The 25,110-nt window shown below is 59.9% G+C and overlaps 1 protein-coding gene across 14 annotated transcripts in view; it reads left to right on the top strand.

Annotated features, from left to right (window-relative positions):
* Window positions 1-25,110, top strand: part of LTBP4 (latent transforming growth factor beta binding protein 4) — a 49,683-nt gene that overhangs the window by 15,875 nt on the left and 8,698 nt on the right. For 5 of the 14 annotated variants that reach the window (XM_084814446.1, XM_084814459.1, XM_084814452.1 and 2 more), the window contains 27 exons: window positions 2,573-2,800; window positions 4,198-4,424; window positions 5,678-5,783; window positions 6,190-6,264; window positions 6,469-6,591; window positions 10,786-10,950; window positions 11,241-11,414; window positions 11,825-11,917; window positions 12,094-12,225; window positions 12,667-12,792; window positions 12,896-13,021; window positions 13,461-13,586; window positions 13,967-14,092; window positions 14,380-14,505; window positions 14,593-14,718; window positions 14,973-15,098; window positions 15,271-15,393; window positions 16,092-16,223; window positions 16,732-16,863; window positions 17,041-17,166; window positions 17,273-17,416; window positions 18,311-18,535; window positions 20,926-21,000; window positions 21,300-21,428; window positions 21,567-21,716; window positions 23,179-23,331; window positions 24,586-24,966. In XM_084814446.1, the coding sequence (XP_084670572.1) occupies window positions 2,573-2,800; window positions 4,198-4,424; window positions 5,678-5,783; window positions 6,190-6,264; window positions 6,469-6,591; window positions 10,786-10,950; window positions 11,241-11,414; window positions 11,825-11,917; window positions 12,094-12,225; window positions 12,667-12,792; window positions 12,896-13,021; window positions 13,461-13,586; window positions 13,967-14,092; window positions 14,380-14,505; window positions 14,593-14,718; window positions 14,973-15,098; window positions 15,271-15,393; window positions 16,092-16,223; window positions 16,732-16,863; window positions 17,041-17,166; window positions 17,273-17,416; window positions 18,311-18,535; window positions 20,926-21,000; window positions 21,300-21,428; window positions 21,567-21,716; window positions 23,179-23,331; window positions 24,586-24,966 (3,975 nt within the window). Of the gene's footprint in view, window positions 1-2,572; window positions 2,801-4,197; window positions 4,425-5,677; window positions 5,784-6,189; window positions 6,265-6,468; window positions 6,592-10,785; window positions 10,951-11,240; window positions 11,415-11,824; window positions 11,918-12,093; window positions 12,226-12,666; window positions 12,793-12,895; window positions 13,022-13,460; window positions 13,587-13,966; window positions 14,093-14,379; window positions 14,506-14,592; window positions 14,719-14,972; window positions 15,099-15,270; window positions 15,394-16,091; window positions 16,224-16,731; window positions 16,864-17,040; window positions 17,167-17,272; window positions 17,417-18,310; window positions 18,536-20,925; window positions 21,001-21,299; window positions 21,429-21,566; window positions 21,717-23,178; window positions 23,332-23,804; window positions 24,967-25,110 lie in introns of those variants that run through there. The other 9 variants (XR_014784948.1, XR_014784949.1, XM_084814458.1 and 6 more) reach the window with 9 other exon arrangements.

Below are 25,110 nucleotides of genomic sequence, written 5' to 3'. Positions count from 1 at the left end.
AGGAGGCAGCTAGTGCTGCTTGGCCTCGACATGCCCTTTTGCAGCAGGCTGCTGGCCACCTCCAGCACTCTGGCCCCAAGTTGTGCCCGTCAATCGCAATCACAACAGACATTTAAAATCCATTGAGAAAGGCGTGACGTGGTCCTAGTGCCTTGCTCCCACCGGCACCCAGCTGCTGCGACTGCAGCACCTGGATTTTTCGTGGGCAGGCCCGTGCTGCGTGCGTGCTCGCACTCTGGTCTGGAGGTGACGGAGGCATGAGTGAGCGTGGCGAGGCCTGCCTTGGTCAGGAACACTTGTGTCCAGGGAGCCGGCTGGGCCGGGGAAGGCACTCCTCACAGCCCGTGCCGCCTGCACCCCTTGCGGGCATGCTGGCTGAAGGAGTGCCCCCAAGTGAGGCGCTTGGCCTTCCGGAGGGGGCACAGCCCTCCCCCTGTCCGTGCTCCGGCGAGGCCTGTCTGGCCAGGCTTCCATTTCAGCTTGTTTGGCCCCATCCGGTCCCTGGCGGCTGCCAGACAGGGATTCAGTGCTTCTGCTGCCTCCCTCAGATCAGATGGCAATGGAGGAGAGCCCTGGTCCACCCGGCCATGGGGTGCTTAAGAAGCTGTGGTGGCTTGCTGACCACCTTGTGAGTGCCGATCGCAGCATCGTGACCCTCAGCGGTGTAGCCAGGGGGCTTGCTGCCATGGTTAACAAGCCACCTAGAACCCATGGGCTGTTTAGGGTTCCCGGGTGGCTTGTTGACCACAGCAACAAGCCCCCCTGGCCAGGTTCGCCTGACATGACAAGCTGTGCTGCGCACGGGGGAAGGGAGTCCCTGGATGCCCTCGTTCAGGCTGCCATGTAGATGCTGAACAGCGTCACCCCGTGCATGTCTGGTGGGCAGGGGAGATGAGTCCCCCTGGCCAAAGGGAGGCGCAAGGGTCCCTCAGCACCACCTTCTGGGTCCATTCTGACAGGGACGAACGAAACCAGCTCAGTCCAGTACCAGCAACCCCCATTGCCTGGAAATGGCCCAGAAGGATACCTGAGAGAGAGAGCAGGCACACATCTGGAGCCCCAGGGAGGAAAAGCCAGCCTTTCCCCCCCATTTGCTCTGTTGCAAGGCTGCCCCCCCCAAACTGGCTTGCCCCTGCCTAGCCCAGCTTCCCTGTGCCTGCAGCCCAGCTGAGAGACAGCCGCTTGCCCTCTCTCAGTCCCTCTCCAGCACCATCCAGACAGACTTGGGACAGCCAAGAACAACCAAGACTGTCTGGACAGCCACCATTGCGCCTGGGGGTCTGTGGCCAGCGGGAGCGCCTCCAAAAGGCTTGGCTCCATCCCAGCCCCACAGGCTGGCCTGGGCGGGAGACGGAGTGGGGAGAGCCGTCCCTGATCCTGCTGCACCAAGGGGGAGCTGGGGTGGGACCCCTGGGGTCAGGCAAGACAAACACCAAGGTGGGTGTCTCTGCCTGCAAGATGAGATCTTGGTGTGCCCCAAGGAGAGAGCGGGTAGCCCCAGCCAGCCCCCTCCAGGGGACTTTGACAAGCAAGCTACACTGCCTGCTTTGCAGGAAAGGTTTGTCGTCGTCCCCGCACCAAGCAAGTTGTTTTTCTGGGAGCAGAGCCCTCCGGCTGGCGTGGGAAAGTGGCCAGGAGGCGCCAAAGGAGGACTGCAGAGGGCAAGCCAGCCAGCTTGGGGCAAATGCTAGCTGAGGGGCTGTGGGAGTCCGGAAGGAAAAGCCAAGAGAGAGGCTCTGAACGATGGCACATGAATGTGTCGGCCTCTAAGGTGCCACAGGAATTTGTGTTGTGCTTTTCATGGGGCGGAGAGAGAATCTGCTGCTGCTATTTCAGGACTGTGTCTCTAGATAATTTATCTTCATTTAAAATATTTATATCCCCCTTTATGTCTGACAATGGGCCTCCAAGGTGGCCAACAATAAGACTGGCACACAATAAGCCCAAGAGTTCTGTGGGGCGGGGGTGTAATAAAGTGACGCTGCACGAAAAAGGCCCTCTGGCTGCTGCTCTTGGTGGTGTGGCACATGGGAAGAGAGCTGCTCCCCCCCTGTTTTGTTGCTACGCCAGGAGCACCACCTCTTGGACAGTGGCCCCCGCAGGGGGTGGAGGGGCAAATGATGCCCAACCTGGGGCATTACTGGGGTGAGATGAGGCCATCCTCCTGCTCTCTGCCCCTCCCCTGCCCCCGAATCCTGTGTGTTTAGGGGGCTCTTCTGCTTAGGGCATGTTGCCCTTGAATCCTGGGCCAAGAGCTACCAGTAATGGAGGATGTGGGTGTCCAAAGAGCCAAGGAAGGTTTGGGTTTAGGGTCTTTGCCTCAGATAGCAGCCATGCCTGAGGAGCGGGCAGGCCATTTGCTGTGGGCCCGTGTGGTTTCCTGGTGTGGTAATCCTGTCTTCAGGCCAAGAGGTGGGATTGTACAGTATTTAGTAATATATGTAAAATTATTTTTAGGCCGCCTTGAAGGGTAGAACTCCCTCATAAAAAGAACCCCCAACAGGAAGCCTGAATTGGGGGGGGGGGCTGTGCACTTGTTCCACTGTGCCCCCTAATTTGGTCTTTCCCGCAGTTCTGTGCCCCCTCATCTGCCAAAATGGGGGAGTCTGCCTCAAGAAGGACAAGTGTCTCTGCCCTCCCAACTGGACTGGCAAGTTCTGCCACATCCCAGCCCTTCCTCGCTCCCACGGACAAGCCCCCGCCCGCCGAGGGACAGACACTCAGACTGGAGCGGGAGCACAGCCCGTCACCAAGTCGGTGTACACCCTCCCAATCGCCAACCACCACCAGGAGCGCGACGGTAACTCTGGGGTTTGGGGGAGGAGCCCTGGGTGTGTGGGGAGTGCGGGGGGGGGGGGTAGCTGCAGGCCCTGCTTTGCATGCAGAAGGCCCTAGGTTTAATCCTCGGCACCTCCAGCGAAATGGTCAGGTAGCAGGTGAGGGGAAGCCCCCACCCATGGTCTGGAACCCTGGCGAGCTGCTTCCAGTCAGAGGAGACAGTGCTGGGCTAGATGGACCAATGGTCTGGTCTGGTATAAGGCAAAGTCCAATGGTGTTCCTACTGCTTGAAGACCTCTCAGTGCCAAGCATGTGATGCTGCAGCACAGGTGGCCACGTCTATTCCAGTTTGTGTTGGCGGACATTCCTCGCCTTCAGCTTGTGCAGTGAGATCCCCGTTTGCTTGGTGCTGGTAGGAGTTTCTTTGGGGTGCGATGCTCCACTTGAGGCAGCATTGCCGGAAAAGGACACTGATGAGCAAGGAAAGAATTACAAGTATGATAAATGGCTGTTGGAGGAACGCCTGGAATATTTAGCCTGGAGAAAAGCAGAGAAAGAGGGACATGTTGCTCATGTGCAAATATTTAAGGAGCTATGTAGAAGAATGGGACATCCTGTCTCCCCCACCCTGGGGGCAGTTGGAACTGTAAAGCGTAGATTAAACGCAAGAAAGGACTCGGTGGAGGAGACTGGCAATGGCTATTAGCTCAATGGAGCTTCCTTGGCCAGGGGCATGCTACTGCAATAGCCTTGCCCTTGCCTTCATTCCCAATGTGTGGGCCCATGTGTACGCAGGCAGGGGGAGGATTTTGCTGTCCCCCAGCTAGAAACAAAATGCAGGGCTCGGCGGATCTTGGACAAATCCGCAGAGGCATGCCCCTCCTTGTGTTAATTTCTCACAGTGGAAGCTGTTCCTCATTGGGCCCAGCCAGCACCAGCTCTAGGGGGAGTTGGGGGGGTTGTGCAAGATTCCCTCTGTGCTCTGAGTGAGCCTCTTCCTCCTCCTCCTATTTGTTTGCCCTCCCCCTCTGGGCACAAAGAGAGAGAGAAAGCATGCAGAGGCAGAGGCCGCTCCATCCACTCACCCTGCTCAGAAAGGGGGCAACAAGGGAGGGCGGGCGGGCGGGCTCCAGTGGTTGTCGGGGGTTCACTGCTGAGGTGTGGGCCTCGTTAGGGGCCCACGAATGCTTGCCCCTGGCCCGGGCTGAGATCCTCGGGAAGAGGCGCACATCTGTCTTTGGAGAGGCCTCGCTCCGGTCATCAGCAAGGGCTGAGGGTGTGGGCATGGGGGCCTCTCTTGTTCCTCCTTGTGATTGTTTGACAAATGCTTGGGATGGGGGGTGCATTGTGGGGAGGGGCTGCCTTGCTGCAGTCCCCCAGGCCCCATGTGGAGTGCCCCCGACACCTTCCTCTCTCCAGGTGTGGCATCCGTGGTGAACGTCCACGTGGAGCACCCGCCTGAGGCCTCCGTCGTCATCCACCAGGTGGAGCGGGTGAACGAGGAGCGGCCGGGGGGCACGAACGCCCTCCCGTTTTCCCGCCCAGCCCTCCACAGCGTGTTGGCCCAGAGCAGCCCTCGCCAGCCCGGGGGCTACGGCGAGGACTCCGGCTTTGGCTACTGCTTCAGGCAGCTCCGTGGTGAAGAGGTAGCCGTGCAGCACAGGGGGTGGAGCGGGGAACGCCCTCGGCTTGTGCGCCCAGCTGCAGCCTCCTTGCAGGCAGCACCACGGGTGGCGCGGGCAGCCCATGTCCCCCAGCTCCTTCCTTCCGGCACATCCCACAGGTGCTGGGCTGCTTGAAAGGCACTCCGGGGGTGTACGGGTGGCTCTCTGGCCCCCTCCCACTTCTCTGGAACTGCCCCAGACACTCTCCTTCCAGACGGCCAGGAGCTGGGAGTGAAAGGGAAGGGGGCCGGGGGGGGCTCCTGCAGCTCTGAGCTGGATCTTCTGACTCAGTCGCTTGGGCGGAAGGCAGCTGCGATTCCTTCGCCGGCGCTCTTGCAGCGTCTGTGGCAGGGCTGCAGGAGCTTATGGGGCCCTGTGAAAGTTCGAGAGCCGTGCCTGGAGGCCCACAGCCACGCTGCCCACGGCCCTTGACTCCGCGGCCGAGAGCAGCCCTGGGAGCTGGGTGGAGCGCTCCTGCTTGGCCGTTTGCTCTGTCAAACGGCTCCGGTGTCCCCCCCCCCCCGGGCCTTTCCCTCCCTCTCCCTCCACCAATTGCAGAGTGACCCCCGCTCAATGAGAGACCCCTTCTTGATGGAAGAGCTCCTGGGGGCTGCCTCCCTCCTCCATGGAAGCCCTTTGGGCTGATAAGAGGCAAAAAACAGGTGGACTATTCCGTTCTCCCAAGCAGGCTGGGGAGATGGGGGGAGCGCAGTCTCAGCGCCAGGAGAGCTGCCAGTGAAAGGCAAGGGGGCAGGGCGGGGGAGAGCGACCTTTGACCCGGGCCTCTCAGGTCCTCATTTGTCCTGGAAGGAGTCCTGACTGCAAGGAAGATCCGGCCGCTGAACCTCTCGCCCGCCTGCCCCCCCCCCCCGTTGCTGGGCCCCCTTTGCCTGCCTGCCTGGCGACGCCCTCGCACAAGCAAGGGAGCAAGGGCGCCCTGTGCCCCTGGGGCCTATGGGCACAGGCAGCCGTCTTGGCCAGCTGCAGGAAGGATTTGTGCACGTGTTCTGGGGATGGGGCACCTCTGCCCTTGCTCCTGGGGACTGCCCCCCGTCCCGTTGCAGCTGGCAGACTTGCGGTGTGGCTGCCCTCCAGCATCCCAGAGAAGCTGTGGCTGCTACACAGGCCTGCCCGTGCGGCCCGCTGTGCACACGCGTGGCCTTCTGCAAGCCTGCTGGGACAGCCAAGGCCGGTGGGGCTTCCCTCCCGACTGACCCGGCCTCTCTCTCCTCCAGTGCAGTGCCCCCCTGCCTGGCTTGCGCACCCGTGAGATCTGCTGCCGTGGCGCTGGCCTTGCCTGGGGGGTCCACGACTGCCAGCCCTGTGCCAACGGCGACAGCGGTAGGTCTGCTGAAGGAGCGCGCGTAGGGGTGGGGGCTGCCTGGTCTTGGGCTGGGTGCAGATGTGCAGGGAGAGGGCGCAAGTGCCAGCAGCGGGCTTGCCTCCCACGCTCCGGGGCTGCTCGCGGGGATGGAGGGGTTCTCGTGCACGGGCCATCCACCACCGTCTCCCACAGCCGTTGCGCGCACTGGGGCCCGCTCCACCACCATGGGGCAGGCAGCATCCGTGGCAAGAGACGTGGCGCACCTCTTTAATGCTATTTTTCCCCAGCCCCAGGCTCTGGATGTCCGGGTTGGGGTTGGCGGGAAGCGCCAGCGTTCAGTGGGGAGGGCAATGTGCACGTGGCACAGAGGCCTTCCCTTGCCCGCCTGCCCGCCCCCCATCGTCGCACATTCTCTCCCCAAAGGTGACGCTGGCCCGGTGGGAAGGAATGAGGTGGCTTGCCCCAGAGGGTTCCGGCGGCAGAACGGCTCCTGCATTGGTGAGTGGTTGCTGGGGGCAGAGGAAGCAGAGCTTCTCCCATGACCCTCCCAGAGCAGTTTGTGGGAGGGTCCCGCCAGGGGCAGTCTGGACCGCCGCAGAGGTTTGTTGTGGCCAAAGTAGTCTGGCTGGCAAGTGCCTCTCATGCCTCAATTGGGCCCCCTCAGTCCACTCCGACTCCCCCTCTCGCTTCCCCCTGCCCCAGATGTGGACGAGTGCCAGGAGGGCAACTTCTGCCACAATGGAGACTGCACCAACACCCGCGGCAGCTTTGCCTGCATCTGCCACGAGGGACACATCCTGGATTCCTCCCGCAGCAGCTGCATCTGTGAGTCTGGCAGGAGGGTGGTGGAGGGGGGGTGCGTGTGCTGGCAATGGGGCACCATGGCCACCTCTGGTAGGGCAGCAGAGCCGGGCCCCAAGCCCAGCACAGGTTCTGCGATGGATCCCTGGGAGAGGGACCGTGTCTGCTATGTTGTTCACGAGTGGGGCCCCCCCAACTTCCCTGCCATGTGCCCCTTCCATGCTGGAATAGCTCCGCATCCCCTGCCCCCACCCCACCCCAGCCAGTCCAGTCCTGCTTGGCATGTGCTGCCACCTGCTGTCTGTTCATAGTTGTTGCTCAGTCATTAAGTCGTGTCTGACTCTTCGTGACCCCACAGACCACAGCACGCCAGGCCTTCCTGTCCTGCGCTCTCTCCCGGAGCATGCTCAAGTTCATATTCATTGCATCAGTGATGCTATCTAGCCATCTCATCCTCTGCCATCCCCTTCTCCTTTTGCCTTCAGTCTTTCCCAGCATCAGCGTCTTTTCCAGAGAGTTTTCTCTTCGCATTAGGTGGCCAAAATATTTGAGCTTCAGCTCCAGTATCTGTCCTTCCAATGAGCACTCAGGGCTGATTTCCTTTAGGATTGACTGATTTGACCTCCTTGCAGTCCAGGGGACTCGTAAGAGTCTTCTCCAGCACCACAGTTCAAAAGCATCGATTCTTTGGTGCTCAGCCTTCCTTATAGTCCAGCTCTCACAGCCATACGTTGCTCCTGGGAAACTCATAGCTTTGATTAGACAAACCTTTGTCGGCAAGGTGATGTCTCTGCTTCTTACTATGCTGTCTAGGTTTGCCATAGCTTTCCTCCCAAGGAGCAAGCATCTTTTAATTTCATGGCTACAGTCACCGTCTGCAGTGATCTTGGAGCCCAAGAAAATAACATCTGTCACTGTTTCCATTTCTTCCCCTTCTATATGCCAGGAAGTGATGTGGCCAGATGCCATGATCTTAGGTTTTTTTAATGTTGAGTTTCAAACCAGCTTTTGCACTCTCCACTTTCACCCTCAACAAGAGGCTCTTTAGATCCCCTTCGCTTTCTGCCATTAGGGTGGTATCGTCTGAGTATCTGAGGTTGTTGATTATTCTCCCGGCAATCTTAATTCCGACCTGTGATTCATCCAACCTGGCGTTTCTCATGATGTACTCTGCATATAAGTTAAATAAGCAGGACGACAATATGCAGCCTTGTCGTACTCCTTTCCCAATTTTGAACCAATCGGTTGTTCCATGTCCGGTTCTTACTGTTGCTTCTTGACCCTCATACAGGTTTCTCAGGAGACAGGTAAGGTGGTCTGGTACTCCCATCTCTTTAAGAATTTGCCAGAGTTTGTTGTGATCCAAACAATCAAAGGCTTTAGCGTAGTCAATGAAGCAGAAATAGACCTTTGTTTTGGAATTCTCTTGCTTTCTCCATGATGCAGCGAATGTTGGCGATTTGATCTCTAGTTCCTCTGCCTCTTCGAAACCCAGCTTGTACTTCCGGTAGTTCTCAGTTCACATGCTGCTGAAGCCTAGCTTGTAGGATTTTGAGCATCACCTTGCTGGCATGTGAAATGAGCGCAATTGTGCAGTGGTTTGAACACTCTTTGGCATTGCCCTTCTTTGGAATTGGAATGTAAACTGACCTTTTCCAGTCTTGTGGCCACTGCTGAGTGTTCCAAATTTGTTGGCATATTAAGTGCGGCACTTTAACAGCATCATCTTTTAGGATTTTAAATAGCTCAGCTGGAATACTGTCATCTCCGCTAGCTTTGTTGTTAGTAATGCTTCCTAAGGCCCACTTGACTTCACTCTCGAGGATGTCTGGCTCAAGTTCCGTGACCGCACTATCATGGCTATCAGGGACATTCAGATCTTTCCTGTACAGTTCTTCTGTGTATTCTTTCCACCTCTTCTTAATCTCATCTGCTTCTGTTAGGTCCCTGCCTTCTTTGTCCTTTATCATGCCCGTCTTTGCACAAAACGTTCCCTTGATATCTCCGATTTTCTTGAAGAGATCTCTAGTCTTTCCCATTCTGTTGTTTTCCTTGATTTCTTTGCATTGTTCATTTAAGAAGGCCTTCTTGTCTCTCCTTGCTGTTCTCTGGAACTCTGCATTCAGTTGGGTATATCTTCCCCTTTCTCCCTTGCTTTTCGCTTGCCTTCTTTCCTCAGCTACTTGTAAAGCGTCATCAGAAAGCGACTTTGCTTTCTTGCAGTTCTTTTTCTTTGGGATGGATTTAGTTGCTGCCTCCTGAACAACTGCCAAGGTATTCTCCATTCAGAACAGTTGTCAAAAAGGATGGGAGCTTGAGTTGTAGGGTTTCCTTTTTTAATGCTGTCACCCTGCTTCATCCATGGAATTTTATGGAAGACTCCAAACTATGACATCTTGAAACCCCTCCTGAACTAATATTCAGGAGTAGCTCAGAGGCCACAAGGCAAGGGCCATCCTTGTGCTGTTCTGTGGCTGACCCTGGGGACTGTGTGGTCTCTGCACTTTCTCTGTTGGCCATAGCCTCCTGGGCCATGGGTTGAAGGTTCTCTTCAAAATCACCTACAGTGTTTGGTAGGACAAACTTAAAGGACAGCCCTCAAATCTGCCACACTCTCTAACCCCTCAGCCAGCAGAACTCAATTATAGGGTTGTGCTCTTAATGTCACCTAAATATAAACTTTAGTTGGTGATGGTCACTTGATCGCTTTTTTCAAAATCTGAATTCAAAATCTGCTTTTTGGGGACTCCTTTTAAGTCCATTCTCCATAGAGAGATACGGGCACCTGCCACCTGCCCGCCGCCCTCAGGGGCCTTCTGCGTGGCTCACGTGGCGCCCAAGCCACTACTGCCACCATCCTTCCTCCTTGCAGCCAGCTCACACTCCCATGAGCTCCCCTGTTAGCGTGGATGGGGAGTGTGCCACCTTCTCGAGGAGGACGGTGTGTTGGGATGACTCTCTCCTCCCTGCATGCCAGTCCTCACCATAAGTTGGGGGGGCTATGTTAGGCGGAGTGGGTGGTGCCGATGGGGGGAAGGCTGTGGGAAGTGTGAAGCACAGGAGCCTGCCCCTCTAGCCCTGTGACACAGGCCAGGCTGCAAGATCTACTGGGCTGCATCTTGTGGAGGCAGCCAGCCACTGCTCATCTGAAGAACAGTAGCTCGTAGCCTGCATGCGTGAGAGCCCAGGCGTATGGCTTGTCCATACCGGGGAGGAGAGGCCTCTTTCTTGGAGCTTGCAAGAGTGCACCAAGTGTTCCAGGTGGGCTGGCGAAGGCCCAGCTCAGTCCAGGCAAAAGAACAAAACCTACTCCTGTTTCCAACGGACTAAATGTAGTCAAGAGCCAAGTGGGGAGAAGTTGAGAATTGCCCTGTTCCTTATACAATAACATGAAACCCAGAATTGGCTAAGTGAGGCTTGACTGTGGCTTGGGGCTCCGCAGCATCGTGGCCTAGTCTTGTCTTGACCCCTTGCCAGCCATTCAGAGAACAATGGGATTTCTGTGGGGCTGAGCACGTCCCAGGGAGGGAAATTCACACTGGCCAGTCAAGGCCAGGGCTGACCTGGTCACCTCTCCTCCAGGCGATTCCTGCATGGAGGTATTTAGCATAAGACTGGGTCTTAGGGTGGGGGGCACCTATTGGTATGCCCCCACCCCCGCCAGTCAGATGTAGTTCTCAAGAACAAGTAGGTTTCCCACCCCTAGCGTGGAAGAGGATAGTATGTGGGACTAGGACTACAGAGGCTTGGGTTCAAATCTCTGCTCAGCTGTGAGTCTCCCTGAGTGACTTTGGTCCAATTGCCCTCTCTCAGCCTAAGCTACCCCACAGGGTTTTTGTGAGGATAAAAGGAGAGGGGGACAATATGTGCCACCCCTCGCCTTTTTGGAGGATCGTGGGATAAAACTGTACTGAAATGAGAAGCAAGGGACTGGTTGTGGGTTCAAGGCCTCCTTGAGCGGTAGACTTGCTGTGCGGCTTTGGGCAGTCCTGTTTCTCGGCTGCGGGCTGGCCAGGATAACGGTTCTGGGCCAAGCAAATACAGCAAGCTTGATTGGGCAGGGTGCTGATGCAACGAGCAGCCAGAGCAGGCCCTGGCAGGAGAACCGCGTTATCCCCTGGGGCCAGCTGGATGGGGCGGAGGGGAAGCCCTGCACCAAAGCTGCCCACGCTTTTGCCTTTCCCCCTTTCATGGCCTCCTTCCGCTCGCCCTCCGCAGCCCACCACGTGATCTCTGAGGCCAAGGGGCCCTGCTTCCGGGTGCTGCGAGACGGCGGGTGCTCCCTGCCCATCCTTCGCAACATCACCAAGCAGATCTGCTGCTGCAGCCGGGTGGGCAAGGCCTGGGGACATGGCTGTGAACGCTGCCCGCCGTTTGGCTCAGGTGAGGCTGGGGGCTGGGGGGCTTCTGGTGTGAGCAGAGCAGAAGCTCCTTTCCTGTGTCAAAGGCTGGAAGGGGAGCTTCAGGGGGAACCGGGCTGGGCCTGTGATGTAATAGTCAAAGAAGGGGGCAGGGTGTCTTTTGCCTGTTGTCACCAGCCGCAGTCGGGGAGGAAGGGGAAAGCCTTAGGGGGCAGGAGGTGTAACGTCCAGGCAGGCTTCAGGTTGGCAGCCAAGCACTGGAGCAGAGTGCAGGGAAGATGCCCTCCCCCATGGTGCGCCTCTCTTTGGCAGATGGATTCAAGGACATCTGTCCAGCCGGGCCCGGCTACCACTACTCGGCCTCTGACCTCCGTCATGACACGCGCTTCCTGGGCCAGGACCTGCCCCGGGTGCCAGTCAGCCGCCAGCAAGGAGGACGGGGCCCTGTGGGCAGACCGCCTCGGACAACAGCAGCCCCTGTCCGCCGTAGGTTCTGGGGGGCGGAGCGGGGGCCGCCGCCTGCGCTGGCTGGAGCTGCCCCCTTTCTTGCTTTGTTCCCCTGGGCGTTTGGAGGCATCCTGCTCCCCTGCTTAGGCCGAGGGGGCTCCGCCAGGATGCACCCTCCCATGCCGGGTTTGGGGTTGCAGCCTTGAGCCGGCTTCCCTGCTCCAGATGTTTTGGGCAGGGAGAGCATTAACCACCGAGGGTCGGCAAAGCCCAGGTCTGACTGCTTGTCCCATGGGCTTCTTGCCCAGTATAGAGAGTGGAGCTCTTTCTGAGACTGGGGAGCTGCGTGCACAGATGGCCTGGCCAGTGGAGATGCTTCCTGGGAGCGGGGCGGGGCCACGTCGTCCCTGCAGGCTGGATATTGCCAGCGCTGTCTCTCTGCCTTGCAGCTCACTGGAGCCCATCACCCACGGCCCTGCTGGACCACCAGCCTCCCTGGCTTGTGCCCACCCAGCCACCTGGGCCTGAGCCACCTGCACCAGGTAGGAAGGTCTTGGTGGTGAGCCGGGGATCTTGCCAGCTTGGGTGCAGCAGGCGGGATTGGTTGGGGAGCCAGGGCAAAGGTCATGGAAGAGGGGCAGGGGGCTGGGCGGGGTTGCGCGGGCGGAGGAGGGCGCAGGGGGCAGAGGATGACCAGCCCATGGCATTCTTCCCCCAGAGGTGGAGCAGGGCGTGTGCGAGCAGCGCCCCCAGGTGTGTGGGCCCGGGCGCTGCATCCCTCGCCAGGGCAGCTACACTTGCGTGTGTGAGCGCGGCTACTGGCTGAGCCCTCAAGGCACACACTGTGTTGGTGAGTGGGGGTGTTGTGGGGGGAGAGCCAGAGAAGCGGGAAGCTGTGGAAAAGATGCTGCAGGTGTCCCGCCGCCTCGAGGAGGCGCATAGGGCTGCCCAGGGCCTAACAACTAAAACAGCCCACAAGCATGCCCCCAAATCCATGGCTTCTAATCCTAGTTTTGATGGGAAAGGCAGACTTTGTGCATGCTCAGAGGTAGCTCAGCCTTTGCACTGAAATTGGATTCTGGGGCTAAGTGCTGGCTAGCCTGTTTGAAAAGCCTAACTGGGGGGCAGGGGCTACAGACACGTTTCTCTCCAGAGCCCGGGGGCTTGGGCAGAGGGGCACAGCAGGAGTCTGTTGGCAATGAGGGGTGGGCCCCTGCTGGACCACAAGGCAGAAGGCGGCTGCCGGAGGGTTCTTCTCCCCTCCGGCCCTCTTCCTTCTCCTCCCCTCCAGATGTGGACGAGTGCCGACGGAGCCCCCGCCCCTGTGCCCACGGCCGCTGCGAGAACTCCGTGGGCAGCTTCAGCTGCAGGTGCCAGGCTGGCTACCAGGCCAACCCCTCCGGAGCGGAGTGCCAGGGTGCGTGCTGCGTGGGTCCGGGGGATGCCCTGGGGGTGGGCAGGGGGCTTGGGCCACGCCCGTCTGTCCCTTTTGCTCATGCGGCTGGCCTGCCTCCCTGCAGACATCGATGAGTGTGCCAAAACACCCCCACCTTGTGCCCACGGGCGCTGCCACAACACTCCCGGTTCCTTCCGCTGCTCCTGTCCCAGCGGCTACCGACTGGACCCAGCTGGCTTTGAATGCCAAGGTAACACAGGAAGGCCAGTGCCTCTGGGGGATGCCAAGGCTGGAGAGAGATGGGAAAGGGGGGCAGGGGGAGGGGGAGCAGAACCCCCAGGGGATGGGGGGGAGGGGCAGCATTTCTTCTGCCTCCCTTTGTGGCTCTTGCCTCCTTTCAATATTAATGTTTGTTTAATGTAAATTAAACTGGGCAGCAGAGGACAAGATGAATTGCAATTGCTGCTGGACACATTCGGAGGAGAACATCCAAAGTGCAGGGTGTCTCCAGAGGGAGCAGGAGCAGGATCCAGACAAAGCGCGCTTGCCAGGCCTTGCTCTGCCTCATGTTCTGTGTGCAGATCCTTGAGAGGGGCCATGGCAGGGTTAGGCAAAGGGTTGTGGTCTTTGCCTGGGGGTGAGGCCTGGGGAGAGGGCCCTGATCCCCTTTTGGCTCGCTCTCGTGGCAGATCTTGATGAGTGCTCCCAGAGACCGCCACCCTGTGCTCGTGGCCGCTGCCAGAACTCGCCGGGCTCCTACCGTTGCACCTGCCCCTCCGGCTACCAGCTGAGCCCCACTGGCACAGAGTGTCTGGGTGAGAGTGTACACCCCTTCCTTACCCTCCTTTGTGAGAGACAGGGTTGGGGGCACTTGGCTCACCCCCCCCCCCAGTTTGCTTCTAGGCTTCCTGCTCCCGGCATCTGACTCAGTACCTGGAGTCAACCTGGAATCAGTACCTGGAAGTAGCAGTGATGTTGAGATTGCCTCTGAGCAAGTGCAGAGCATCTCTCACCTGACCACTGGATTATCCAGCCAGCTCCCGCACACCTCTGGGACTCCGGGGGTGGGGTTTCCCTACAACCTGATCCTCCCTGGCCTGCGTGCCAAGGCTGTGGGAGGGGAAGGAGGACGTCCTCCTGCTGAGAGGAGGCAGGGAGGGCAAGAGAGGAGACCACCCGTCTTGTGCCTTTCCAGATGTGGACGAATGCCAGGAGAGCCCCCCCATCTGCCAGCCTGGCCGTTGTGAGAATGCTCCAGGCAGCTACCACTGCGCCTGCCCGATTGGCTATCAGCCTGGCCCACAGGGGACCCGGTGTGTAGGTGAGCGTGCGCAGGCGGGCAGGAGGTTCGAAGTCTCTGCTGCGGCAGCGGTGGTGTTGTGCGCCAGCCCTGCCCCTCGCCCCTTTCCAGCTTTGGGCGTAAGCCCTAGCCTATGGAAAGAAGAGAGCCGCTCTGCCCATGCACAAAGCTCGTTCCCTTCACCACCGACTCACCCAGCTGCTCTGGGTTTAGAAGTGGCGTTTCCAGAGCCAAGGAGGCGAATTCTAGGCCAGCCGGAGCACTCCTGAACGACTGCTCTGTTTCCCCCTGCCCATCCCCCTACACAGATGTGGACGAATGCCAGCAGAGCCTGCCCCCCTGCGGCTCTGGGCGCTGTGAGAACGTCCCGGGTGGGTATCGCTGCCTCTGCCCCACCGGATTCCGCGCCAGCCTCACCGAGAACCAGTGCCTTGGTGAGAGCTGCAGCTGCGGGGATTTGGGGAGGGCCCTCAGGGCCTCCCCGGCTCCTCTTCTCTGATGGCCCATGTCCCCCTTTGCAGACATTGATGAGTGCTCGACGGGGTTGCCCTGCGGCCCTCAGGGGCGCTGTGTCAACATGGAGGGCTCCTTCCACTGCCAGTGCAGCCGGGGGTACCGGGCAGAGGGCACAGGGGCATCGTGCGTGGGTGAGTGCTGGGGCCAGCAAGACGCATGGGCAGCTGGGAGGCCAGTCAGGGGAGAAGTTTGGCAATGTCTTCCCATGGCCCTTGCAGGTCACTGAGCCAGTGTGTATGGGGCACCCCTCTGCCCCTTTTTCTCCAGGGTCTCAGGGTCACATGCCTGTGGCAGGGGAGCCCCACTTTGGGGCTGGTCTTTGGATGGCGGGGGGCTGTGTGAGTGACAGAGGGTCCGTCCCACTAATTTCTACCTCCCCCGCCAGATATTAATGAGTGCCTGGAGGGCGACTTCTGCTTCCCGCGGGGCGAGTGTCTCAACACGGACGGATCCTACACTTGCCTGTGTGCCCAGGGATTCACCACGGCCCCCAGTGGGGCCTCCTGTGTGGGTAAGGGACCTTGGAGTCCAGAGGAGGGCAGGCTGGAGCAGAGTGGGGAGAGTGGGAAGGGGATCCTGGGGAGGGAGGTGGGTTGGTCTGGGTGGGTTCGGGTCCCTTCCTCGCGTACAGTTGTGGGGGGATGCCTTCCTCCCATGCTGACCCCTCTTCCCCCCCCCCACAGACATCGATGAATGCCAGAGCAGTGCCGCCTGTGCTGGTGGGCACTGTGCCAACACAGAGGGCTCTTTTGATTGCTACTGCCCACCTGGCACCCGCAGCAGCCCCAACAAGGCTTCCTGTGAGGGTGAGAGGCCAAGGAACAGCGGGGGGAGTGTTGCAAGCCAAGACCTGGCATGGTCTTCCTGAGTGGCTCCTTTGCAGTTTTGAAAGGGGAGGGGGTTGTTCTTCTGCCATATACTCCGTCATCTGCCCCCCTGCCCAACATCGCTTGAACTCCTGGATGGTGGACCCTGGGAGCCCCCCCCCCCGTGTGAGCTTGCCTCCACTTGGTGGCAGGAGCACCGGAAGCGCCGCCTCCTGCGAGCCAGGCGCTCGGCCCCTCCAGCTCAGGACTGCCCGCGCCCGCGGGGTCTCGGCGGAGAAGGCTCTCGCCAGCCCCCTTGGAGCTGGAGCGGGGGAGTGAGCCCTGGGGCTCCCTATTGAGCTGTGGCCCTTGCCCTCCTTGGAGGATCAGCCTGGTATCCGCAGGCTGGACTAGACTTGGCTGGCGACTGGCGGGGCTGCGAGACCCGCCTCTGGTGCTGCCCGCCTGGAGCCCTCTCCCGGGCGTGCCCCTAATGACTGCTGCACCTGGCGGAGGCCCCTCTCTCGATCGGGGGAGGGGCTCCGGCCCCACTCTGCCACCGGTGCGGGGCCCCCGCAGCTGGAGCCTCTGCAGCCCCAGCCGGAAGAGCAGCCCGGGGACGCCTTGAAAGCCGCAGGCCTCCACGGCCTCCTGTGCCAGGGAACCTCTTGCATCGCCTGGCTCTCCCCCCACTCTAGACGTCAACGAGTGCCAGGAGTACGGGGCAGCCCTCTGCGGGACACAGCGCTGCGAGAACTCCGCCGGCTCGTACCGCTGCCTGGCCGATTGCCAGGTGGGCTACCAGGCCAGCGCCATGGGAGACTGCAGTGGTGAGTGCTGCCGCCGCTGCCCAGGAGGGGCGCCTTGTGCGCCAGCCAGCCTTCCCTTCTGTGTTGCGGGGAGCCTGGGAGCCTCCCTGGGTCAGGGCCCCTCCCTCCACCCTCACCCCCTCCGGGATTGTAAGAATTCTTATCCGCCGCTGCCATTTGTATGCTGCCCGATGGGCTGAGAAGCCGAGTCTGCTCCCCCAGGCAGCCTCCCGCCCAAATCCCACAGCCGCAAATGCATCCCGCAGCTGCACGCTGGGGGGGGGGCTGCTGCAGGGGCTGGCAAGGCTCCTGGCTCCTGCCACCCAGTTGCACATGCCCCCCCACCACCATTATTGTCTGGGTCTTCGACTGGTGTAGTTGAAAGTTCATGTGAGGGAGCCAAATTCCATTGCTGAAGCCCCCCAGGGGAGAAGTCCCCAAAGGCCCTCCAACCTGAGAGGCTTCAGCAGCTCACATCCGCCTCCTTCTGCGTCCTCCTTCTCCTTCGCCACCCCCCGCCCCCCTTCAGACATCGACGAGTGCCAGGAGTACGGGGCAGGCCTGTGTGGGGAGAAGCGCTGTGAGAACACTCGGGGCTCCTACCACTGTGTGGCCAGCTGCCAGACCGGGTACCGAGCCATGGCTACCGGTGACTGCGTGGGTGAGTGCGTGGGCGTGGCAGCTGGGCCTGGGGGCAGAGTGCCAGCAGCAGGAGCAGCCGCCTCCGCACCCTGCCGGCCACCCGAGGGGTCACGCTCCGTGGTGATGCTCAGGGCCCTGCTCGGTCGAGGGCAGATGCTTTGGCTGGCCCTCTGAGCGGCTGTGCGGCCTCTTGCAGACTTGGACGAGTGCAGGAACGGCTCGGCGTGCGGGCCCCACGCGGTCTGCCACAACCTGCCAGGCTCCTTCCAGTGCCTCTGTGACCAGGGTTATGAAAGCGCCAGGGATGGGCGGCTTTGCCTAGGTATGTGGGCAAGGCGCGGGGGGGGATGAGGCGGGAGGGGCAGGCAAGGGGCCCCTGTGAGAGGCAAGGGGCCCCATCTCCGTGCATCCCCATCTCCTCCTCACAGACGTGGACGAGTGCGAAACGCTGCAGGGCGTGTGTGGCACAGCGCCCTGCGAGAACGTGGAGGGCTCCTTCCTCTGCATTTGCCCCCGAGCCGGAGAAGAGTTTGACCCCATGACTGGGCGCTGCGCTGCTCTGCCAGGCGCTGGTAAGTGGTGGGCAGGGAGGGAAGGGCTGGTGGGGGGGGCTTTGGCAAAGGCCTGGGGCAGGGCCCTGCGTGGAGAGGAAGGCCTTGCGGGGCCAATGGCAGGCCAGGGGTGGTCTGTGACCCCCCAACTTTAATCTTGGGGAAGGGGCGTGAAGCACCCTGAAGATGTGTCTTTCCCCCCAACTGAAAACACCAGAAGAGAGCTTCGGCTATTGGGCGGTATAGAAATGAAATAAATAAAATAAATAAGAGCCCTGCGGCTGGATCAAAGCAGGCTGGGTGCCTCTTGTCCAGCTTCCCGCTACCAGAGGCCAGGCAGATGCCTCCAGGAAGCCCAGAGCAAGGGCACAAAGGCGACCGCCTTCTTTTGGTAGAGCGCCTCTGGACCTGGAGGTTTCATTTTAGCCATCATACCTTTGGTAGGGCTCCCCCACCCCCACTTCCCCCACGGACGTGCCTCGTCCCCTTCTAAAGCTGTCTAAGGGCCACACGCACAGCGGTGTTAAGCGAGTCCAGCGTTGTGGTGGGAATCTTGCCGGAAGGGTGTAGCAGCTGCTCCCCTCCGGGGGCTTGGAGGAGAGGGCGGGGGGGGGGTCCCTCAGGACCTGATCAGGCTCCGCCAGGAGCAGCTGCTGACAGTTTTTGAAACAGTCACACCATGGCTGGGAACGGGCTTAGCGTTGTGCGTCGTTTGGTCCTTAGGACCGGCCGGCCATGTGGCAAGAAAACCCTTCCGATCATGTGCAGAAGCACTTTGTTTTGTCTGTCCCGGATCCGCTGCTCCTCAGGTTTTCCAGAGGACCCCTCCACGTTCTCGTATCTGCAAGAGCTGGCCTGTGCCTGGGAACCCCCTCCCCCCACCCCAGTTGTCACCCCAAGGGCCTTGTCTTCCAGCACGCCCCCCAGTCTTCCCCAGGCGCCCAGATGCTTTGCGGCCGGAACCTCAGCCCGCTGAGGCCAGCGACAACCTCCGCCACGAGTGCTACTACGACCCCAATGCTGCCCAGGCCTGTGAGAACGTCCTGTCCTGGAACGCCACACAGCAGGAGTGCTGCTGCAGCCTTGGCCACGGCTGGGGCGCCGACTGCCACATCCAGGCATGCCCCTCCCCGCAGACCGGTAAGGCCATAAGCCCACAGATGAGGAGAGGTGCCCGAGATGGCTGCTGCAGAGCTGTAGAGCAATTTCTCTCTCTTGCTGGCCATGCAGCACTTAGGCAGACAGTTCAGCCTCAGGCTGCACATGGGGTCATCCGGCAACATGAGCCTGCAGGGCAAAAAGGTGCCCGCAGTCCTGGCTGTTTGGACAGGCAAAAGGCTGCCATGTCTGTAGTGGAGGCCCAGCAGAAGCACAGGAATTGAGGGCTATCCAAACAGAACTGCCGAATTCAGCTTAATCCTCTCTTCAAGCGCTCTGCTCATTTGACCAGGCACCCAGCCTGCGGGAAAGGCAGGAGAAAGAACGGCCAAAGCTGCTTCAGCTGCTTGGGCGGCATCATTTGCTTTAACCACATGTGGGAAGTTGCAGTGACACGCCTGGAGCGGCGTGGGGACGGCCACTGACTAGCAGCACCCACACTACTGCACGTGAGAAGAGAGAGGGCTGCTGCTTAAGGCGAGGGGTGCCAGGGGCTGCATCGCACTGCACTCTTCTCCAGGGGCAAGCTGCTTTGCCAGGCTGCTGCTTCTCCAGGCAGGACTGCAGCCTTTCAGGCAGAAGTCCGACCCTTCCTTACACTGCCAGCAGCCTGTGCTAGCGAAGCCTCCGGTCCCCAAAGACCGGTGCATGGCCACCCCCGCTGTCCAGCATCAGACCTCAACGTAAGGACCCCAAAGTAAAACAGGTGAACTTCAAAAGGTGCCAAGGAAGAGTATCTCTTCACTAGAGCACCTCGCTGAATGCAGTGAAGGCAGGTCATATTCTCCATCAGAAGCAACTAAAAACACTTCAGGAAGTTCAGACAAATCTCACACAAGTTAATTCGTTACAATTATGTACAGACACATAAAGCCACTGAAGAACATTGTTATTAAGACTTCCATGAACCCCTGTGGGACAACTGTTTATCCTGGGTGCACGTTCATTGCAGAATTTACACCAGCATTGACCAACTACCCTTCTAGGACAGGGGTGGGCACCTTGTGGCCCTCCAGATGTTGTGGCCTACCACTCCCATCATGCCACACCACTGGCTATGCTGGCTGGGGCTGATGGGAGTGGTAGGCCAGGACATCCAGAGGGCCACAAGTTGCCCACCCCTGTCCTAGGACATTGTGCCACCTGCACAGTAGTACATGTGGTCTCTAAATTCCAGCAGCTTACCATTTAGTTTTCCTTCTTTAATTAAAAAAGCAGCCAGGACAAGTATTCCAAGAAATCTACTGATTTTTACAATTGGGTTACTTCTTTGTCCCAGCCAACAGGAAGTGTTGGGGTTAAAGAATGTCCTGATGGGTTTTTCAAGGAGAAGATGATCCAAGGAAGCAGGCTTAAGTGCCCTTCTGGCACGACACATGTGGATTTCTCTGGGGATATTTTACTACACAGACATCTTGGGCTAGTAAAATGTCCCCAAGTTTTGTGTGTGTGCCTGTTGTCTTAAAGAGTGCCCGTGGGACCTCAAACATTCTATAGAAAGAATGACAATACACTTTAAAAGAATCTGAAGATCCCACTATTTCATGAGTGATAAGATTCTAATAAAAATGGGGATGCTAACTGCAATTTATTATTATTATTATAATTATTATTATATTACATTTCTATACTGCTCCATAGCCAAAGCTCTCTGGGCAGTTTTCAAAAGTTAAAACATTAAAATACAATATACAAAGTTTAAAAGCCATTTACATAAAAGCATAGGGACAATATATACAAACAACCTATAACTAAAAACAACTTTGAACTAAAAACAATTTAACCCCAAAAAACCCCTAACAATAAAACACAGCTTAAAACCACACAGCTTAAACACAGTATACAGGAGTCAGCAAAAAGAACAAGAGCCCCCAAACGGGAAAGCCTGCCGGAAGAGCAGCGTCTTTCATTCCTGCTTTAAACCCTTCGAGGAGGTCGGCGGCGCGTTTCGAGGGGCAGGTCATTCCACAGCTGCAGGGTGCCAAAGGAAGCCCCCTCCTGCCAATCCGCTCCTCATTCTTGCCAAGACGTCTGTGGAGGCCCCTCTGCGTGTCCTTTCATGGGGGGGCAGCCGGGGCAGGGATGACGGTGGCGACTTCTGGCGACCTGCGAAGTCGCCCAAGCGAACGAGGGCTGACGAGCCACTTCCGCCTTAGGGGTCGCTCGGCCGGCGGCGCGACCCTGGGCATGCTCGCGCAGAAGGGGGTCCCGCGGGGGTCAACGGCGCTGGCTTCCCCGGAGGGCTGCGGCCCGCTGGCTCTGTGCGGCCGGCCCGTTGCGGGGCCGCCGGCCGCGTCCTCGCGGGGGAGGCAGGCCCGGGTGCGACGGGCCGCCTCGCGCGCCGCCGCTGACGCTGCTCTCTCTCCCCGCAGCCGCGCACCGGACCCTGTGCCCTCGTGGCAATGGCTACGCCGCCGCCGGCGCCGGCGGCCCCTCGGCCTTCGCAGGTGGGCGGGGCTGCTGGCTCCTGGGGGGCAGTTCGGCTAACCTGGGCCGGTCCCGGCCGCGGCCTTCGGGCGGGGGCTGCGTTGCGCGGAGGGGCCCCGCTTTGCGCGCGGGGGGCCCGGCTCGAGCGCAGCAGCGTCTCCGCGCGGGGCCGGGCGCCAGGACGGCGAGCCGCGGCGGCCGGCCGGTGTCGGCGGCCCTGGGCCGGGCGGGCCCGGGGCGCTGGGGCCGCCCCGCCCCGCCCCGCCCCGCCCCGCCCACGCGCCCCTCCTCCCCGCCCACGCGCCCCTTCTCCCCGCAGACGTGGACGAGTGCGCCCTCTTCCGCGGCCAGCTGTGCAAGGGCGGCGTGTGCGTGAACCAGGCCCCCGGCTACTCCTGCTACTGCCCCAACGGCTACTACCACGAGGCGCAGCGCCTGGAGTGCGTCGGTGAGGCTCGGCTCGGCTCGGCTGCGCGGGCGCTGCGAACGGCCCCCCGCGGCCTGCTGGGGCCGGGCGCGCGGCGCCGCCTCGCGTCGGGGCCGGGCTCCCGCCGGCGCCCGCCGCTGACGCCGCCCTCGCCCGCAGATAACGACGAGTGCCTGGACGAGGAGGCGGAGCCGTGCGTGGGCGGCCGCTGCGTGAACACCGTCGGCTCCTACTACTGCCTGTGCGCGGCGCCGCTGGTGCTGGACGCCTCCCGCCGCCGCTGCGCGGCCAACGACAGCCGAGGCTCCGGTAAGGGCTCGGCGCGCGCGGGCCCCGGCGCCCCGCGGGCAGCGGCGCCCTCCTGCCGTCGCGCCGCCGCCGGAGAGTCCGGGGGCGCGCGCTCCAGACGCCCCGTGTGCGTTCGCTGGTGGCGGCGGCGCTGGCCGCCCCCTGCCTTGGCGTATGTGCACGGGCCCGGGGGGGCGGCATCCAGGGCTCCTGTTGTGGTGCGCGCCCGCGCGTGGAAGGGAGCCCCTCGTACCGCCCCGAAGCGCCCGTCTCCCCCCCCCCCGCCCGTTGTAGCCAAGAAAGGGCCTGCCCTTTAGCCCTCCAAACCCGGGGGGGGGCAGCGCAAGAGCTGGGGGACGGGCTGGCTCTGCCCCCCGCCGTTGTGTGCCGATGGCCGGGCCTTCCGAGGGTTCCAGCCCCTCCGCTGGGGCGGCGGCCGCCCCCCGCCTCTGCTTCCTCTTGCCAGGCCCGCGTGCCAGCGGCGTGGAGGTTGGGGGCAGCAGGCACGGGGAGCACGTGCGCCCCCTCGGCCCGTCTCGCCCGTCCCCAAGCAGACGAGATGGGCCCAGCCGGGTCCTGAGGCAGGCAGACGCTCCAAGGCCCCGCGGCCTTCTGCCGGCCAGTTTTGTGGGATGGCTGTAGGGCTTGGAGAGAGGTCTCTTCTGTGTGCTTCTGCCCTGCTCTCCACACACGCCATGGCCCTCTTTTTTCCAAGCAGCCATGGGTCTCTTTTTCCTCCGCTGAAAAGTCCCAGCAGATTCAACATTTTTATTTATTGATTGATTGCATTTCTCTACGGCCCACTAGTTGAAGCTCTCTGGGTAGTTTGCAGAAATTAAAACTACAAAGTACAGAATAAGAACAGTATAAAATATAAAAGCTTAAAGCTACAGTATAAAATGCAACCAGAATAAAACGTAGCAGCAACGCAGAGATTTAAAACACAGCAACAGATTTAAAACAGCGATGCTGAAAGACTCCAATGCTAAAATGCTGGGAAAATAAAAAGGTCTTTACTTGGCCCTTGAAAGAGTACAGCATAGGCATCAGGTGAACCTCTCTAGGGAGCTCATTCCACAGCCACAGCAAGAAAGGCCCTCTTTCTGGTAGCCACCCACCTCATTTCCTTTCGCAGGAGCTCCCAGAGAAGGACCCCCAAAGATGATCTTAGGGTCCGGGCAGACCCATATGGGAGGAGACAATCCTTCAGATAACCTGGCCCCAAGCACTTTAATACCAGCGCTGTGAATCAAGCCCAGACATGGACTGGCAGCCAGCGCAGCTAGGCGAGTACTGGCAGGATGTGATGCGAGTTTTGAGGAGAGGGGGTGTTCTTCCGCCTTCATCATCATTTTGGCTGCCCTTGTTTGTAGCTTCCCAGCGCTGTAGAGTTGTGTGTGGGGGGGGGGGGGGCGTTACACTGGATGATAGCTCTCTCATGCCTCTCTCCTTTCTCCTCATGCTGTGCTTCCCCATCCCCCAGATGACAACCTGGCCGTGTGCTGGCAGGAGGTGGGCCCTGACCTGGTGTGCAGCCGCCCCCGCCTTGACCGCCAGGTCACCTACACCGAGTGCTGCTGCCTCTATGGGGAAGCCTGGAGCATGGACTGCGCCCTGTGCCCAGCCCGTGACTCAGGTAAGCCCCTCCCCACCCCAGGAACCTGGCTGCGTTGGGCTCTGGTTGGGCTCCTGGCATCAGGGTCTGAAATGGGGGGGGGGTAGCAGGAGGGGCACTGGCTGACCCCCAGTCTGTGGGAAGGAACTGACTGACCAGCACCTCCAAAATACTGGGTGGACCCCACTGTCAGAAGACCCGTTGCGTGGGGGCGGGACGAAGCCTCTGCCACACCCAGTTGCTTCTCAGCCTGTGCCCTCCAAATGTGTGCCTCAAAGCCCCAAGACCCTCTTGTGTGTTGTGTGCTGACTAAGACCAGAAGAAGAGTCCTGCTGCTGGATCCGACCATGGGCTGCTCTGGGCATGGAGGCAATTGCCCCACCCCATTATTCTGCCCCCCCCTCACTGGCATCCAGTGGTATGCACGCGAATGTCATAGATGCACTGGGTCAGGCCCAAGGGGGCCTCACTAGTCCAGCATGCTGTTCCCACAGTGGCCAGCCCAACGGGAAGCCCCAAGCAGCACAGGAGCGCAAGAGCATCGTCTCGTTGTGTTCCTTGGCAACTGGTGTACAGAGGAATTCTGCCTCCCACACTGGAGCCTTTGTGACTAGTAGCCAGCATGCACCTCTTCCTGCATGGATTTGCCTAATCCCCTTTTAAAGCCATTCAGGTCAGTGGCCATCGTGGCAACTTGTAGGTAGCAAATTCCGTGGTTTCAGCATTGTGTGCAGATCCCCTTTTACCTGTTCTGAATAATCTCTCATCTTTCAGTTTCATGGGATGACCCCACTGGGTTCTAGGATTCGGAGGAAGAAATAACTCCCTGTCTACCACACGGTGTATAGTTCTAAGACACCTATCATGCCTGCCCTCACTTGCCTCTTTTCTAAGCTGAAAAGCTGCAACCTTTCCTGATAGGGAAGTTGCTCCAGCCTCTTGATCATTTCGGCTGCCCTTTTCCAACTTCACAGTTAATCCAGAATTGCTGCCCTGCCTGGTTCTATGCAAATGAGAATCCTAAACCAGTATCCAGAGTGTGTGTGTATTTGGGGGTCGGGGGGTGGGGAGGCTCCTTCTCTTTTCATCCATCTGCATTGCAGCAGGGGAATCTTAGCCTCGTTACACAATCCTGTGTAGACAGCAAAACTCGCAACTCGCGGTCCACTTGCAAACTCCACCTGCCTATCCTCTTTGCTCTGCAGGGTTCTCTTCTCTTGGGGCGGGGGGGAGAAATCCTGTGACCCCTCCCCAACTATGACCTTTCCTCCCCAGATGACTTTGAGGCACTGTGCAATGTCCTGAGGCCCCCCAGCTATGGGCCAGTGCATCCAGGAAGCATGGGGCTGCCCTTTGAGTACGGCGGGGGTGACTTCCTGCCCTACGGCCCAGAGATCTTTGCCCCCAGGCCACGGCCAGGCCCCCGGCTTCCTGACTTCAGTCCTTTCCCCCGTGACTCGCTCTATGGGCCACCGCCCTATGAAGCCACCGACTTTGAGGACCTGACCTACAGCGATACACGGCAGGAGGGCCCTGCTGAAAGCCCCCGGGGCGGGTACCGGCCCCGCAGCCCCCCTGAACCCGAATGGCACCACCCCTCGCGCAGCAGTGGAAGCTCCTACCCTGAACGGCCAGGCAGGGCCAGCGAAAGCTCCAGTGAGTAGGGTGGGGGCTATGTGGGAGGGGGATGGTGGCATTTGTGGTGGCTTCTCCCCAAACCGGCACCTGCAGCAGACACGGCGTGAGTGCAGAACTGGGTGTTGGAGGCGGTGCCTGTTCCTTGGAGGGAGCGGGCCTGAT

The sequence above is a fragment of the Heloderma suspectum genome, chromosome 10, assembly GCF_057233095.1.
Source record: "Heloderma suspectum isolate Gila_16-S chromosome 10, 16-S_ref, whole genome shotgun sequence".
Lineage (NCBI taxonomy): Eukaryota > Metazoa > Chordata > Lepidosauria > Squamata > Helodermatidae > Heloderma > Heloderma suspectum.
Note: the sequence above shows the minus strand (reverse complement) of the source record. Positions and strands in the feature narration are given on the sequence as shown.